Source organism: Ixodes scapularis, unplaced genomic scaffold, assembly GCF_016920785.2.
Source record: "Ixodes scapularis isolate PalLabHiFi unplaced genomic scaffold, ASM1692078v2 PGA_scaffold2__306_contigs__length_199485367, whole genome shotgun sequence".
In the NCBI taxonomy this organism is placed as follows: domain Eukaryota; kingdom Metazoa; phylum Arthropoda; class Arachnida; order Ixodida; family Ixodidae; genus Ixodes; species Ixodes scapularis.
In genome coordinates, this window is record NW_024609857.1 from 69,083,897 (window position 1) to 69,100,478 (window position 16,582).

Below are 16,582 nucleotides of genomic sequence, written 5' to 3' on the forward strand. Positions count from 1 at the left end.
TTTAAAATAGATTGTCGCACGTAAGCGGGCTCTGTGCTGAGGCAGACCGAGAACGCTGAGCTCGACGGAGGCCTGAAGAAGTGCAAAGGCCTGAGGGAAGGCGTAGGTTGCGATTTTAGGACCCTCCGCAACCAAGTGCAAAGTGGAAGAATAGACCATTTTCAAAAGTACGTTAATACACTCTGTCTCAAGTCAAAACCGAACTCCTCTAATGGCGATATTACGCAGCTCCTTCACACTAGGAACAGCGAGCTCGAAAGCTTAACGCCAAAAGCAGGAAATGCTGTCTAACTTGGTCCTTGTACATCGCCTTCGATTCACGATGTCGAGGGTGCTTGATTTAGAAGAGCTTGTTCATTCATTAGCGCCATCAGAGCGAACATATTGGAGCTTTTTATTCTGCCACTAGGTGGCGCTGACTTTTGAGCAACGTCTATTGCAAACAAGAATCTCGAAGGTGTTGAGCATGGGTCTTCAAATCTCGGTGCCGAGCTGGGATATGGCCCAAAAAACGAGGGTGAGCAGACCGGTGCCCAGCAGGTCTCCAAGGGCAGTGACGTAGGGAATGGCGGAGGAGTCGGGGTCCACCTTGTGCCGCCAGAGGGCGCGCACGATGACGTTAGTTGTAGGGAGCAGCGCGATCACCTGAAAAGGCCACATTAGGCCAGGTGGTTATAATGGACAGAAGTTGGCGTCGGTATTCTTTATATATAGAGCGAAGTGTAATGGAAGTAGGCTTGGCCACGAAATGTGCCCTAGGTCTCTCGGCCAGTAGGAAACCCAGTTAATGGGCGCCGCGCCGCCATGTAAATATAGGGCAAACAACCCCGTTGCCATGGCATTGTCGTGGCAAAGAGGTTGTTTTTTCCATATTTTCATCGAGGCGGCGGCTGAATCGGTGTCGAACAAGTTAGATTCAAAGCCCTACGTGCACGTGCGAACGCTTCCAAAGCTTCGATGTCTACCGTCATGCTGTGACCAAACTTCTTTGGGTGCGCCAATGGCGTGTCATGCCGCTCGCTAAATACGAAGTTTCTCGCGACACATCGATGATGGCAGCCGTAAGAGCCACGACAGCGGGCAGACGAAGCAAACTGCAGACACGAAGTAGATGTAGTTAAGCCTAACGTAGCCGACCGAGAGCGATGATAAGAGCAGCGTCCATAGGTGCGCAGGGCAGTCTGTACTCGAGTTATTTCTTTGGCGTCGCTGAGCATCACGTCATGCCGGATCCTGCAGTAATTAAACGTCCTTGATATCAGTTGTGCCTACATATCCTCTGCTATAATTATAATGTAGTCCCTACTAAAATGCAGAAAACCAAAATGAGCTCCACTGGTTCTTGTAGTGGTTACAAATGTTATATACAAATAACTCCGGTGTCAGTCCGGCGCCACGCTCTAAATATTGTGAACTTGACATGCATCTCAGCGAAACTATTAGCCCGGAGCGCCATGCCATTTTACGAAAGACCCTGTCCTCATCATCAGCGCCCAACGATGACATGCTTGTTGAGACTGGTTCTCTACAAGGCATTTGTTTTTGAAGAAGCTCCACCCTGTCTGCTTGAGTGTTCAGAATTCATATACTGTACCGTCCAGAATGGCTGGTAATATCCCGCGCTAAGTGAATTTTAACAAAATTGACATGGGGGGGGGGGGGGGGGGGGAGGGGGGTCAGAGGGCTAAATTAGAGCTGAGGCAGCTCGAGTTTAGGCGCTGAAAAAGAGTGAAGTATTTATTATCTTTCGATACTATATTGTGTTATTTGTTACATTTTTAGAGCTTGTTATCCTAAGCACCGAACCTTCGGAGGCTTGTTGCCGCCTGTCTTACCATTCTCCTGCCATTGAGGTGTGCGTTCGTGTCCGTTGTTTATTCAATAAGAGTGATCCATTAATGCGCCGCATGTACCGCTGTGGCTTCCTTGAGGAAAGTGCAAGTGATTGATATTGCTCGGAAGCTCTACCGCTCTCTGCTCCGTTTCTTTGTTTAGGTATATCGTAAATACTTTCAAACCAAATCAGTTTCACTTTCACCCTGTAGACGTACAGATGAAGGAACTGTAGAAAAAAAGCAGCGGAAGCGCAGCTTGACAAATCCACAGACCTTAAATACTTTCAGGTAAGCAGTACAATTCTTTACAAAATTCACAAAATATTTGCACAAAATATTTACATAAAATATTTAATAGTGGAATACGCCCTACTCCATTCGTTTGCATAATAGACTGTGCGCCGACAGAACGAAATCCTCGCCGAGCGGCGTTGATATACCGAGTACGGAGAAAGAATGGACATCGCGCTGTCAACGTCTTCACACGTGCGACAAGGAAGAGGGCTGCCATCGGCGCATCAAGATACCGGATTCTCCAAGACAGCAAAGATGGATTTTTCCGCTGTCTCGAAGGGCTTCCACGACGATACATGTTCATAAGCAAACGTAAAGGCCCAACAAACACAGTTCTTAGTGCCAGCAGTTTTTTCTTCCTTTTTCTTGGAATGCAGTGTTTTGAAAATCCCGAATAAGCCAATATAAAACCAAACTTGACCTTCTTTTGCTATACTTTGTTTCAGCTTCCGTCCGAGCGCAGCCAAAGCTACGTGTGGCTGGAGCCAATCCCACGCCGGCAATAGGTCACGAGATCTCGCCTGCACTTTTGTATCACTCCGCTGCGCTGCTGGTCGTACGCGCCGCCCGTGCTCGCCGAGGATTTCGTCTGCTACTGGTGTATCAACGGTATCGTCTGCTACAGGTTTAAAAAGTGTCTTTTCACGTTCTGAAATTTAGTCAGAGGGGATGTGAGTACGTAGGGTGGCCGCTGGCGTCTGTGTCCGAGCTTTCCACCATTTCGCCATAGTTTCAAGATGTAAGTACACATTGCAAGGTGCCCGATGACCCGGCCGTGGTTGTTTCCTTGTATTGTCTGGATATACCGTGGCTCGAAACGCAGTCCTTTCCCCCAGCTTCTCAACGTTCAATGTGATTGGCAGGTAAATGGGTGCACTGATTTCGCCGCGTATTAGGGAATTGTATAGTGGCCCGGACGCTTTTCTAGTTTACAACGCATTCGCGGTACGACGCGGCCTGAGTCTCCTGCCGAATTCGAAAGTAGATATTCATCACGACTTCTCACGCCTGACGCCCAAACGTGTCTTTGCGAAAGGTCGTTCTGAAGCGACCCGGTGGGGAAAGCAGCGAAGCACATGATTCGGCCGTTACGGGAACGAAATCACGCAGAAAACCGAGCGCTGCAGCCGTGTTGCCAGAGGATGTGTGTGTTTTCACCAAACCACATGCATTTACATATATTAATAAAAACATAAACTTCAGATATTTAATCCTTTGAGTTACAAATCATTCTCTGCAATATAAATCTGGAATATTGTGCAATGTTTAGGTACAAAACGGTTATTTATAAAATTATTACTTTTGCGGACTACTTTGTGGTGCGTAGGAATGCTCTTCTCGAAGTGGCGAACCGTCCCTCAGCCCTTGGCTGCGCTCGGATGGAAGCTGAAACGAAGTATAGAGTCTGGTATCTTGAACCTAATTCGCCGAACAACTGCCAACGTTATGCTCCCCCGGGGGGTAGTTTGGCTGTCGTCTGGCATCTTTGGGACTAAATTACTAAACACGTAACATAGTTATTGTTCACTTTTGGGTGTTCGGTTTTCATGCGGCAAATATGGTCCTAAACTGCCAAATAAGTGCCGGATTTAGGCCTCACTGCTGGTTCTTAGGTTCATTTGTGGCATCTTTGGCTCAAGTGAGGCACTTTGGCGATTATGTGGTGAGCCAGAGGGAAAACCAGAGAAGCGGCAAAGAAAACTCTGGCACTAACTAACGCCTTGGACCAAAAGATCCCCGAAGATTGCCAAGCTTGTGCAGGAGTTAGGGCTGGTTCACTCACTCGCGACTGCTTACGGCTAAGACCTTAGAACATCTTAAAAATTCTTACGAAGAGAGAATACAATGGCGCCATCTAGCGGGGATTCGTGGAACAAATTGGATTTTCGTATATTTCTTAATTTTTTTTGCGCCTTCTTTCTTCTTTCTTGGCTTCTAAGAGTGTTTTTTTTTTGACAATGTTATAAACGATTATTTCTCATAAATATTACGTCTACATTCGATCTCGCAAATACAGCAAACCCTTCCCTCTAGCGAAGTGCAGTTCGGGGGTCACCTCATAGATAACGCCGGCATGCCAGTTTCTTTTCTCTTCGTAAGAAATTACAAGAACTCGGTCGTCAGCAAACGTAAAGGCCTGTTCACACACTGCACTCCTTCCGGAGAGGCAAAAAACAAGTTTTTCAACCTTTCATTACGGCTCACTACCGGCGCCGCAGCAGCGCAACTGGTCGTAAGTCGGGATAAGACGCTTAAACGCCAGTTGTGTCAATGTCGGTTGAAGTCAAACGCGAGTGTGTTAACGGGCCTCTAGGTGTCTCTCTGGCGCGCTACCTGAGACCTATTCGGAAGAAAAAAAAAACGAGGCTGCACGTGTCCATCCGTTCCAACCAGACAAAAGCTGTCGGCGCCAAGGCCACTAGATTTTCGCGGAGTAATACCCGTGCGACACGGGCAACTCGAATGCCATTTACAACGAATGACATTTGGGCGGACGGCCAATCAGTGCGCGACACTCCGGGCGTGGCGCATTCCACGCGCGACAGATTGCGAGCTGATTCGCCGATCACACAAATGTGATTCGTTGTAAAGGGCATTCGGTTGCCCGTGTGGCACGGGTATAAGATGTATTCCCCAATGAAGTGTTTTGTATACGGCTATCTCTTTCACTCTTTTCAACAGAGGCGCAACACTGCAACGAATAAGTTTCACAGGGTTGTTGTCGAATGTTAGTTACACGATGACTGTTTCGAAATGAGAAGCTTGACCTTCAATTGCGACTTCGGAAAGTCGAGCACAATATACTCGAACAAAGATTGACAGAGTGAAGATAGTACTGGAGTCTTTTTGCAACACAATGAATCTATACCTGAAAGAGAGCGGCCATGCAGAAGAGCGTGATGAAGACTACGTTGGTGATCAGGGTGCCATTCTTGGCGAGCGATACGAGGTTCATGAATACCAGGTGACCGGGCACTACCAGCGCAACCAGCACATATCCACTGCGACTACTAGTTTCGCCAACTGCAAAACAAGCGTAAAGGATAGTTAACGGGTTGCATATTGAAAGTAAAGCGTACAAACACGAATGCAAAGTTACTGTGGTGGTCTGGTATGTGCCTGCACCAGGGTGTGTATTTGGGCGAATCGGTGCATGATGAGAATAATGTACCTGGCCGAGGCCTTTAAATGACATAGAATATTCTAAATTAATTAACATTTTTAATAAAATCGGTACATAGCAGATGAGTTTCAACTCTCAACTGCCTTGTGGAGGCAGTCTCGTGACCAGCTCTGGGGACAAACAAGTTTGAAGTACTTTAGGGACTGTCTTTCTTAGGTGACATTTCTGAAAAGAGGTGTGCACGCGGACGCTCTCTCGCAGGCTCGACGGGTTCGCCCTGCTTTTCTCCCTACGCAACTGGTCACTTGACATAAAAAAATGTCTCTTTTCCCATAAATAACCTATTCAGCGTCACTCATCGCATGACGCGCGGAAGAAGCGGAGGTCTCGGTCGCTTGCCACTCGATCACCCGTCCATAGAAATGCATCATGACGCTCGCGACGTACGAAGTCTCTCGTAACGCCCCGCTAAGGGCACTAAAATCGGGATGGTTCTCATACAATTAGCAAAGATGTTCGCTAGAGCTGCTTCCCAGCTGCCTCCAGTGAGTTCGTGCACGCGTAGAACAATTCTCAGAAAAAGGTTCACTGTACACAAAGCGTCTGGGGACTTTTGTTTCATGCGAAAGATCAGATGACGTGGACGTCTATGCTCTGCGAAGTAAAACGCGGTACACACTCTACCCCCCCCCCCCCCCCCCCCCCCCCGGGCAATAAAGTTTGGTTCGACAGGTGGCGCCATCCTGTGCGCGATTTTTGAAACTCTGAGACGGCCCCCAGCCGCAATCACTGAACCCGATCTCGAGGTCGAATGTCCGAGTGCCCTGCCGACCTCTGACACAGAGCTCGAGTCCAATCTTTCGGCGGTTAAGCCTTCCCAAAGTTGCCCATCTCGGCCACCAGCCGCGCTGACTAGCAGCCGACCGAGGCGCCTCCTGCTCACCGCCCTGAGCCAAACTCTGTTTCACACTAAGTCCGAGCGTAACCGTCGCTACAGTCTGATCGAGTGAAGCACGCAGTACCAAAAGTGCATCGCAAAGGCGCTGGTTATTTTTGTATGATTGTTTCCACCGGATAAATTAATCACGCACAAAGAAAAAAAAAAGACAACACAGGATCACGACGTATTTACTTTGCGGGATTGGTTTGACCGGTTGAGTTTGGAGCTGCTTGACTGATTTATGGTTATTATTGTCATTGGTTGGCTTTATCGGGTCGTATCGAAAGCTGCGCTCGAACTTAATGTGAAACGGACATTCCGCTAAGTCCCAGAAGCAGAGATGGGTTGCCTATCAAACAACGTCAACAACGTGTGCAGCTTCTGTCTTGGCTCTCCTTACGAGTGTACACGTTTCCGTTGTACATTGCACGTAACTGGTATGCTGCTGTTTCATGCCAAAATTCGTAGAGGAGGTGCGAAGACATTGGTTTAAAAAGAAGGTTACCCACGTAGAGGTCAAATTACAAATAAAATTAATTACGAATAATTGTACTCGCGCCACAGGGGCGTGTGAACATATAAGACGCCGTGCTTACTTACTCTTCCCTTCTCGCCTCCCCCCCCCCCCCCCAAAAAAAAAAGGTATATTCTAAAAAGAAAGAAAAAACTATAACACCGTTTTCTATGATGGTAGTGTCTACACATACCCCTGCCGAAGTAGGTGAACATACCACCCCCGTATACATAAAAATAACGCGATTCGTCGCGTTTAAAGTGCTCCTCTTCGTCGGTGCGTTCGCTCAGAAATGGTGTTGTGACGCCAGGGGGAGAGAGGATGGGCCATGGGGAATCTCGTTACTTTTGTGTTTACAGCGGCTTTAGGTGTCGAAGAATAGCTAGAAACTACCCGTAAAAAGATATCCGCCCCTTTTTCTTTGTTATATGCCCGGCTGTAAAAAAGAAGTGCATTCTTCATAACGACGGTGAGAATTCCTCAACTCACCCGTACCGTCAGAGAGACTGACGGAGGAGCCTCCGTTCGGCACCTCCACCTCGACCGACTTCTGCCGGTGCAGCAACGTTGACATACGGCTGGCATGCACGGCTGCCAGGTTGCCGCCCACACCTGAAGCGAGACAATCGAATCTTCGAGGCTTTCTACTACGGTGCCTCGTAACACATCTCCGACTGGCCGCACCCTCAAAACTGCATGGTCTCTCGATTTCCGCCTGACTACGTCAGAACTGTGTCTTGACCTTGGCGGAGAAACAGCGACGAAGGTATACGTTCGGCAGACGCCTGTCCAGCTGCAGGTCGCTCTCAAGCTTGACAGTCTACGAATGCTTCGGAGACCAAGAGTTGGGAGGGTGCGACGACAACAACACTCGTGTTCGCTGTCACTTTTTACGGCAACTTCTGCGAACAATCGCCGGGATCGCGACATTCGGGCGACTGCTTGGCTCCTGTGGTGTCGTTTGTTGCCTCTATTCGAACGTATTTGTCAAGGGCCGTGGAGACAAAGGCAGCTAGCTTCGGCGTCGACCCACTAATCATTACAATCAGGGCTTGGCAGTCTGACGTCTCCGCGCGCTCTCATCTCCTTCTCTCCTTCAGTTTCTCGCCGTATATTGCGGCGGTAATCATGTAAGCTTCGGGAAAAAATATGTCGCATCTCTAACGTATGGTATATCGTAAGTTCATAACCTTAGAGGTAACTCGGCAAGGTATAGGAGCACACTCAGCAGTAAGATTTTGATGATACGCATGACAATTTGCAATGTGCTACTAGAATATATTTTTTTGTTTTTTCTAATCTCGCCGTGCCTATTTTGTTACTTCATTGCTGTTTTTTTTAAAGATGCCTATTTTTTTAAGTTACATTTGTCAAGATTCACAGAAAACACTGGTTAAGTTCTTATCTAAAAATACACAGAATTTTAGCCCAAAAGGTAGGTATATTCAACTTAGAGGCAACCGACTGAACCGGAAACGCTGTGCAGGACTGGAACGGAACGCAGTCGAGCACTCTAAATCTGTCTCCCGTATCCGTGTCCCACATTGGCACTTTTTGGTTTCCAATAGTTTCCGAGTGTCGCAATTTGTCAATAACAATATTTGTCAGGAAACAGATGTTATTCTTGATTATGCTAGTTATTCGGCAAAAATAACCACTCTGCTGCGAAGAAACTTCAAGTCACTGTTGTGGAACATTCTGTGGCAGCAGAGGACGCGCGCCAGAATGTGAATCCAGGTTTCTCTATGACTATACGCACGACCGAAGCCCTTCTCAGAGCCGCGAAAAGAGCATGAGCGTTAGCCAAAATTGCTTCCACACTGTACATATACTCACCTCCACAACTAGCGTGTCACGCAGCCGTTTTAGAGCGCAGCTTTTAGGGGCCCGTTTCCCTTGAGCGGCGTCGCCGTCAGCATAACCGCGAGGTCACGTGACCCCCCTCAGGCCACGTGACCCCCTGAGGTCACGTGACCGCCTGAGGCCACGTGACTCCTTGAGGTCACGTTACCCCCCTGACGCCACGTGACCACCTGAGGTCACGTGACCCCCCTCTCCCGAAGTCATGTGCCCCTTCTGACGTCACACGAACCCCCCCCCCCCCCGTGAAGTCATGTGACCTCAGGGAGTCACCTATCGCTCAGTACGCTTCCATCCTCCTCTTCAAGAGCTGCGCTCTAACCGGCGTTACAGGGAATTAATTGTAAACGGCTTTCATTTTTAATCTGTTTTTCATCACTAGTGAGACTCGACACCGGGCCTACATTTATGTGGCGTGTTTCATTAAATCTTGACATTGCAGAACCTGTGTCCGCCGCAGAACTGCACTAGTAGCGCCAGAAAGATGCAACTATAGTAGAGATCAAACGTCGGCTACACACTTGAAATTGACTTAGGGCCCCTAATCTACACGGCGGGACCCAGGAGCCGCCTGCTGCGATTGGACAGCGTCGCGCCGTCGACCAATCGGAGCGGGCGACGAGGTCCCCGTCCCTTGCTCCCGACGTCTAGATTAAGAGATTAGGCCTCAGGTGTCTCTTCAAGGATACAAAGGGTGTTTTTTAGATTTTACTAATTTGTTTTAGAAAATCTGTAAAAGCTACACCGCATAACTATAACCCGTGTAGGTTATAGTTATACGGCCACGGGGACGCACAAGGGGGCTAAGTGTCACAGTGATTGAAAGAATTAACTAAATGTGTTAATTATTTTCTTCAATAATAAAACAAAAATATGGTTGCAATTAGAAACTTGCTGAGCGTCATCAAAAACTATTCAATCAGCAAATAAAAACAAATATATGAAGCGTTTGGGAGGTGCGCTAAAGCTACCATTCAGCAGGCGCAAAACTGGCTGTGTGAAAACGCGCATGATATTCTTTATCCACACTTTCGCATCGCGTGTTTTGCCGCTCCCAACGAGCAAAAAAAAAAAAAAAAAAAAGATGAGGAAATTATGGCAAGGCTCTGCGTGCTTTCAGGCTCTCAACACCTACTGTCTACATAGCCTGGCTGCTGTAGTAAAACTTCTACATCACCTACCGGGGGTCGCCGCGGGGCGCATATCTGACACGAGTGCTGCGCCAACATTCGGTTGGGACTTGGGTTCTCACTGATTGGACCCGAGTGCCAGCCGAACGCTGGTGCAGCCCTCGTGTCCAATCAGCGACCCGCGTCGGCCTCCTGTCGGGGACGTCGGAAATTCAGCACCACGGCCTTGCTATTCAGGAAGTGTGAGCAAGGATCATCGGACTTTTCGCTACTAAAAAGAAAATGAAACACTTTCTGGGAGAAGGGGCATTGAATGAGAGAAATTGCGACACAAGAAACGGAAAGGGCAAAAAACCGCATGCTTAATGCTGTAGCGGAAGCGTGGTATCAACATGAACATATTTGAATTATAGACAAGGACAGGAAGGAGAATGTTTGTACCGTTCATGAGCGGCTGGAAAGCTGCCATGCTTGTGAACTTTTTGATGGCGACATCCAAAATGTTCCCGCTCAAGCTGCGAAAAAACAAACAAAAATCATTGTGCTTCATGCAATACGACAGAGACGCGAAACTTCTATAAAACATTAAAGTGAGCTAGATGGTGTAGCATAATGAACGCATATAGCGCTAGTCCCGTCTCCGTCTCCATTGCCTGTCCTTCGAGCTATATATTAAACATAACTTAAATTCGCTTTTTGAAAGAAAAAAAAATTAGTAAAAAGGACGAGAAAATAAACTCTAAAATGTGCAACTCGCCATGAGTGAACATTGCATAGGCTAAAATATCTTGTGAACTCAAATTTTGGCGCAATCCAACTACCACCGACAAGAACACCATTCTTGCCGTCGCACATGGATGCGGTTTTATGAAGAAAGCGGAGAGAGGGAACCTGGATTACTCTATATTCAAATATAAATTAAGATTGCGCTAGAAGAAGCTCCTTTAACAAGCTCATTACCGCACACCACTATTCCTCCGCGATGCGGAAATGTTCCTCTACCAGGGCGTCTGACGCGCTGATGTGATAAAACTCGTCGTTGTTACTGTCTTTTCTGGTTGGCCCGCGGAGCTATGGGATGTCGCGCCTGGTACAACGTGGTATTTATCGTGTGCATTTGTTACCACAGTTTGTCTTTCGTAACTGCAAGTGCGACACAATTACAAACGTTATCCTCGGGGGAACAAAAAACACATTGGTGATACAATTTCGTAAAGAAATATATTTTCATAACCTATACTAGGACCGCACCGCCCAAACTCCAATTTGTAAATGGTACCACCATAAAGAACGCTGAACGACACCGATACGTGTCCTCCTCCCCTCTCTAACGTGGTTTAAGTATGACTTCAAGAGCGACACACCTCGATAGCTACGTTTATTTATTTCCAAGAAATTAAAAATTTAACAAAATATATGAAACAACATTTTCCGACAGAAAAGCTAACTGAAGGTTTTTTAAACGGCAGATAGCATTTGAATACCTTTTCTCGTGAAGTCACAAATGACTAAGCAAAACCCGCGCTCCATTAGAACGAAACACCCACAACAATTTGAGTTGTCACAGTAGTTCTTTTTCTTTAATATTGGACAAATGAATTGCAACCTAATAAATGACTTAGCGCGTATCTTCAAATCACTCAATAAAAGTCAGTAGCCTACCTTGATATTAGCATGGCGCAGATTATGGGCACCCATCCGGAGGAAAGCACGTCTCGGGTGTTTTGGTTCTTGTACGCCACGTACGCCCACAGAGGTACCAGGAGCAGCAGCGGCCCGGACACCAGAAGCGAAAGCCACGGATCTGAATTGGACGAAGCGCAATTCATAACGACGAGACTCAATTCGAACACATCTTTGGAGCTGTCCTTCACTATTCACGTCTCCAGCTCGTTGCTCGCCCTCCCGCGGCGGTAACGGGAAGCGCTCTAGTGAGGGTCCCCCGATTCTCCTGTTCAGCGGGCGCGGCGGAACTGCGCACGATCATGGCTCGCGAAATGTCATTTTCGAAAGCGAACAACACTCTTCACTGTCCCAAAATAGTGGTGCAGCCGGTATAGGGTTGTACCTTACACAGTAAAAGAGTTTACACCTTTAAGGGTGTAAAAGGGGTGTTGTAGCAACTCACAGCCTCGGTTACACCCCTTTTGAGACCCTAAAATCTAGTAATACACCCTCATAATTTTACCGAAAGAGGTGGTGTTTCGTGTTACACCCTCAATTTAGTGAAGGGTGTAAGAAGGTGTGGAAAAGGGTGCTAAATAAATAATATGAAATGGTTTTGTAAATCTTATATATATGTCTCTCTCCATAATGTACAGGTTAGATTTCTGCTTGAAAAGCAACGGTTGTCACCAGTCTAGTTTTTTTATAATGACTGTTGTAATTCATGCAAATAGCTGATAATAATGTGGCTCTTTTGCATACAATTTTTATGTTTGCAAACAAAACTTTAGATATGAGGTCACCATTTAATTTTCTTACAAATCACTCCATGCTCAGAAATCGGAAACCAGGGAGAAATGCTCAATACTAGCATTTTTTACAAATATTTATTGATGGAAGTGTCCAGTAAGAAAATCAGATAGTCTCGAGTTTATATCTGACAACACAGCTAGAAATCAAAATATAGTAAAAATGTTTGACAAATATTCATGACATGCTGCTAGAACCTGTCACATGACCATGTCAACTTGTGTAAAATATTCATTTTATAATATGGTGACATGCACAATAAGTCACACAGATAATAACCTTTATTTGGACTTCTTGAGTCACGGGCGAGTGGGCAAAGGGTAAACAGACTTTACCTTACAATGCCCCCCACCCTTATACATCGGACAGCAGAAAAAAGGAAATGGTAATAACAAAAACATGCCAACCGGTTGCAAGCATATAAAAATGTGATTAACATATGCACATTAAACAGGGAAACATGTTTTACAGTCAAGTTTAACTTGAATACACAGAAATATAACGGATGCGTAGGGCTAGACGCTTTTCACAAAACTACAAATGCAAATACAGAATACAAAATACATACCATTCATATATACATGAATTCATACACATATACAGAACTATTCAGAGGCGTCCAAAAGGTAATGTTTGTTGGTATTTTCAAATCTAGGTAATGAAGTAGGAGATTTTAATATTTCAACCACACAAGGGTCATAATGTAAAAACAGCGCAAACAAACGCGGACGAAGGAGAAGAAACACGCAGACGCGACAAGCGCTGACTCGCAACTGAAACTTTATTACTTGAAAAGAGGAAAAAGAAGAAAATAAGATAAACACACGCACACCAGGAAGACCCCCAAATCAGCACTCTCACTCAGACATGTACGTGTCAGCCCCTTCCCCTATCAGCGCAATCACATCACCGCGTGGCCAACTTTCACCCTCTCGCGCATAAATTCAAATTATTTTTGTGAAAGCGTTATTGAGGCCTCACTCACACACCGATCCCTCGTTTGCGCTCTTTTTACATTATGATCAACGAATACCAACTAGCCCAACTCTCGACATTAATTCACACAGGGGTGTCCATTTAAGATTTCTGGTATTTTGCAGGATAATGCTTGTGAGACATAGTTTGTCCGTATTTTGGGTTTTATGTAAGTGTCATTCCGCAGATCATATTGGGTTGTCTTAGTATGATAAGTTTCACAAAATCTATTTTGCTGATTGTTGTAGTAATAATATATTTCCATGGCTAATTTTAGCGTATACAGCATTTTTATATCAAAAATTTTATATTTTTTGAAGTACGGAGCTGAATAATTGGTGAAGTGAGCACTTGCGATACAGCGAACTGCTTTTTTCTGAATGCCTAGTAACCTATCTAGATTGGTTATAGTGGTGGTTCCCCAGAATAATAAGCAGTAATGTAGGTGCGATTGTATTAGACTGTAGTACAACTGAAATTTTGCCAACTAGGGAGGAGATCTTTTAGTTTGTATATGATGCCTGTGGATCGAGGTATTATAGAACGGGCATGGTTTATATGGTGGGTCCAGCTTATTGTTTCTTTGAAGAAAACGCCTAGAAATTTTAGGGAGGTCACCCGCTCCAGCTTCATGTTTTTAAAAGTTATTTTAAAAGTACTACTTAGTTGCTTAAGACTAGGTTTAACAATAATGTATTTTGTTTTGTTAATGTTTAGTTCTAGTTGGTTGGAGCTCAGCCAGAGTTGAAGCTCGCGCATCCACTCATTTGATGCACCCTCGGTTACACTTATATCTTTATCCGTAAAAAAACACATTAGTATCGTCTGCGTAAAGTATAATGTCTGGAGTTTAGGTATATTTATTATATCATTAATATAAATAAGGAACAGTAATTGCCTTAGAACTGATCCTTGAGGTACGCCATAACTTATTTTTTCTTGCTTTGATTCAAATTTTTTTTTTTATATATTGTGACTTGTCAGATAAATAGCTGCGAATTAAATCCCAAGTTATTCCCCTCATACCATAATATGATAACTTTAATAAAATAATGTGTAATTGAATAAAAAGTTTTGCGAAAGTCCCAGAAGATTCCTAAAGTGTATAGTTGATTTTTAGAACTACTTATCAGTTTATCCTTAATAAGTAACAATGCCTTTTCTGTCGACTTATTTTTCTGGAAAACGTATTGTTCTTTTACAATTATTTTCCTTTCTATCAAGTATTTTGAAAGTCGAACATTTACAACTTGCTCTAGGACGTTAGAAAATAAAGGCAGCACCGAAATTGTTCTATAATTATTTATATTGTTATGTGGGCCCCCTTTATGTATTACACACACTCGGGCTAGTTTAATTTTTTCTGGAAATATGTCAGTCAGTATTGAAGTGTTGCAAATATGTGCCAGGGGACGACTTAGAAAATGAGATGCTGCTCTGATCGGTATAGACCTTTTCATCCTCCTCCGAATGGGCACTGCCATCTTGAAATCACGTGACGCGGCAGCCATTAGGTTGCTTCAAGTTGCTGCTCCGCTCTCCCCTCCGCACCTTGGCGGATGCGTGGTATTGGTCAAATGTAATCGTGTTTTTCGTCGCGTTTCGCCGTGCTTTCTTGCCTTACTTCGAAAACTGTAGCCCGATACGTCTACTTGACGACTAAGACATCACGAGGGTTCAAAGGTCCTTATGACAACTGAGGTTTGTTTACTAATAGCGGCGGAACATTCTCAGTAAGAAACACGTATATTTATATCGCGCATCTAGGATCGGAAGGCGTCAAGAATAATCAGCGCAAGGAGACTATCTGTATTTCCTGAAAGTATCGTTCTTTGTATTCATAATATATCGAAAACAGTTTCTTTTGATTATGGCAGGAAACGCGGGGGAGGAGATAGACAACAAACGTTTGACTTGTATATTAGCTGAGGCTAGAAGTACTGCTACGTCAACATCAGGTGATTTGTTTGTTCATAATAATAATAGCAAACCTGCATATGTGTATGAGGTTCTCAATCTTTTTTTTTTCGACGTAGTCGTTCGATTGGTCGGTTTACTTATGAAGTTTAAGAAAAATGTATACTGTGCTCGCTCCCATTTCGACAGTCATGCATTTAAGTGATTTATTAATTATATTTAGTTGTTGGGACTTCCCCCGTAAGAAACTGCCACGACAACAGTAGCGAGTTTTGGAATAGCGTGCACAAAGAAATAACGTCGTTTCTATCTGCTAATCCAAAACGCGGTTTGGGTTCGGGATATGCGCAATAATGACGACGCTTTTTTTTTTTTTTTTTGCGTACGCTATTTTAATTTTTTTTCCAGTATCTAAAATCCGCAATATTTAACGCCGAAAAAAAAAAATGAAACCGTTTGCATCACACTTAGTCCAGGATTGTCGATGGCGAATAGAGCTTTACTTTTTGTGGCTCGCAACGCCAAAATTTACAAAGCGAATCTGTTTAAACAAATAAATATTTGTTCACACAGGTCTTTGAAGTGTTGCCTAAAGCTAGAATTCAGCCAAACTTTCCGAGGTATTTCTCCTCCTGCAGCCTTTAATTTTATTTAGCCAATTTTACGGAAGACAAATGCCAGATTTAATTGGACGGGCCTGTCACTTATATCACACCTCGAGTAAGCAAATGTTCATATAAAAATAATTTATTTCCAAGGATCAATATCGCGAAATGCTGCTTATGAGTACTTTAGCAGGGTTGATAATATAAGAAATTTCCTACTCGGCCTGTCAAAACATGCTCTAGTACTGAATTAAAAAAAAAAAAAAGGCCGAGAGGATACTACTTGTTTATATCAATTATCTGCGTCATTACACGATACGTTTTTAGGTTGCGAAGTTCACTGAAGGTTGGGTGCCCACAAAAAGCAAACAGTGAGTAGTAAACTCGCGAGTTCATCTGTTCTGGCTGATTCAGCTCATTGCTAATCAAGCTGTTGATATGCTTCTTCAAAATTCACGTGTTAGGGTCTGCATTAGTGTCTTTTTCTGAAAACTGGTGGTCATCTGACACGGCCGTAGAGGCCGGTAATCTTCCCTGTACATCAGTGGGGCGTTTCGCAACCGACCATAATCAGATACATCAAAAGAGTTGGTATAAAAAAGCCCGCAATTTAGGCTAAAATACACCTCGTCGTCCTCAAAGTGGCTCAGTATACCACTGTTTCATTGGTTGTGTGCCACAAGGAAAATAATAGTATCACAAAATTACGCAAAAAGAAAGTAAAACAGCAACATAGCCGCGTTCACATTGAAACCGAAACCAACCAAATTGAAGCAACCTAATGGCGCTGTGTGCATCAGCGCCCTCTATCCACCGGTGGGGCAACTACTAAAATGAAAAGGTCTATAGCCTCTAGGTCGTCGGCTCCAGCTGCTGTGTTATTTTTTAAAGTAAATAGTAAATGAATTATCTC

The 16,582-nt window shown here is 44.7% G+C and overlaps 1 protein-coding gene across 1 annotated transcript in view; it reads right to left on the reverse strand.

The window, feature by feature from the left end:
* Window positions 1-372: 372 nt before the first annotated feature.
* Window positions 373-16,582, reverse strand: part of LOC120838682 (solute carrier family 41 member 1) — a 72,039-nt gene continuing 55,829 nt past the window's right edge. The window contains exons 6-10 of the mRNA XM_040208705.3: window positions 11,360-11,501; window positions 10,139-10,212; window positions 7,197-7,319; window positions 4,999-5,153; window positions 373-645 (exon numbers count right to left, since the gene is read on the reverse strand). Of these exons, the coding sequence (XP_040064639.3) occupies window positions 475-645; window positions 4,999-5,153; window positions 7,197-7,319; window positions 10,139-10,212; window positions 11,360-11,501 (665 nt within the window). The 3' untranslated portion in view covers window positions 373-474. The remainder of the gene's footprint in view (window positions 646-4,998; window positions 5,154-7,196; window positions 7,320-10,138; window positions 10,213-11,359; window positions 11,502-16,582) is intronic.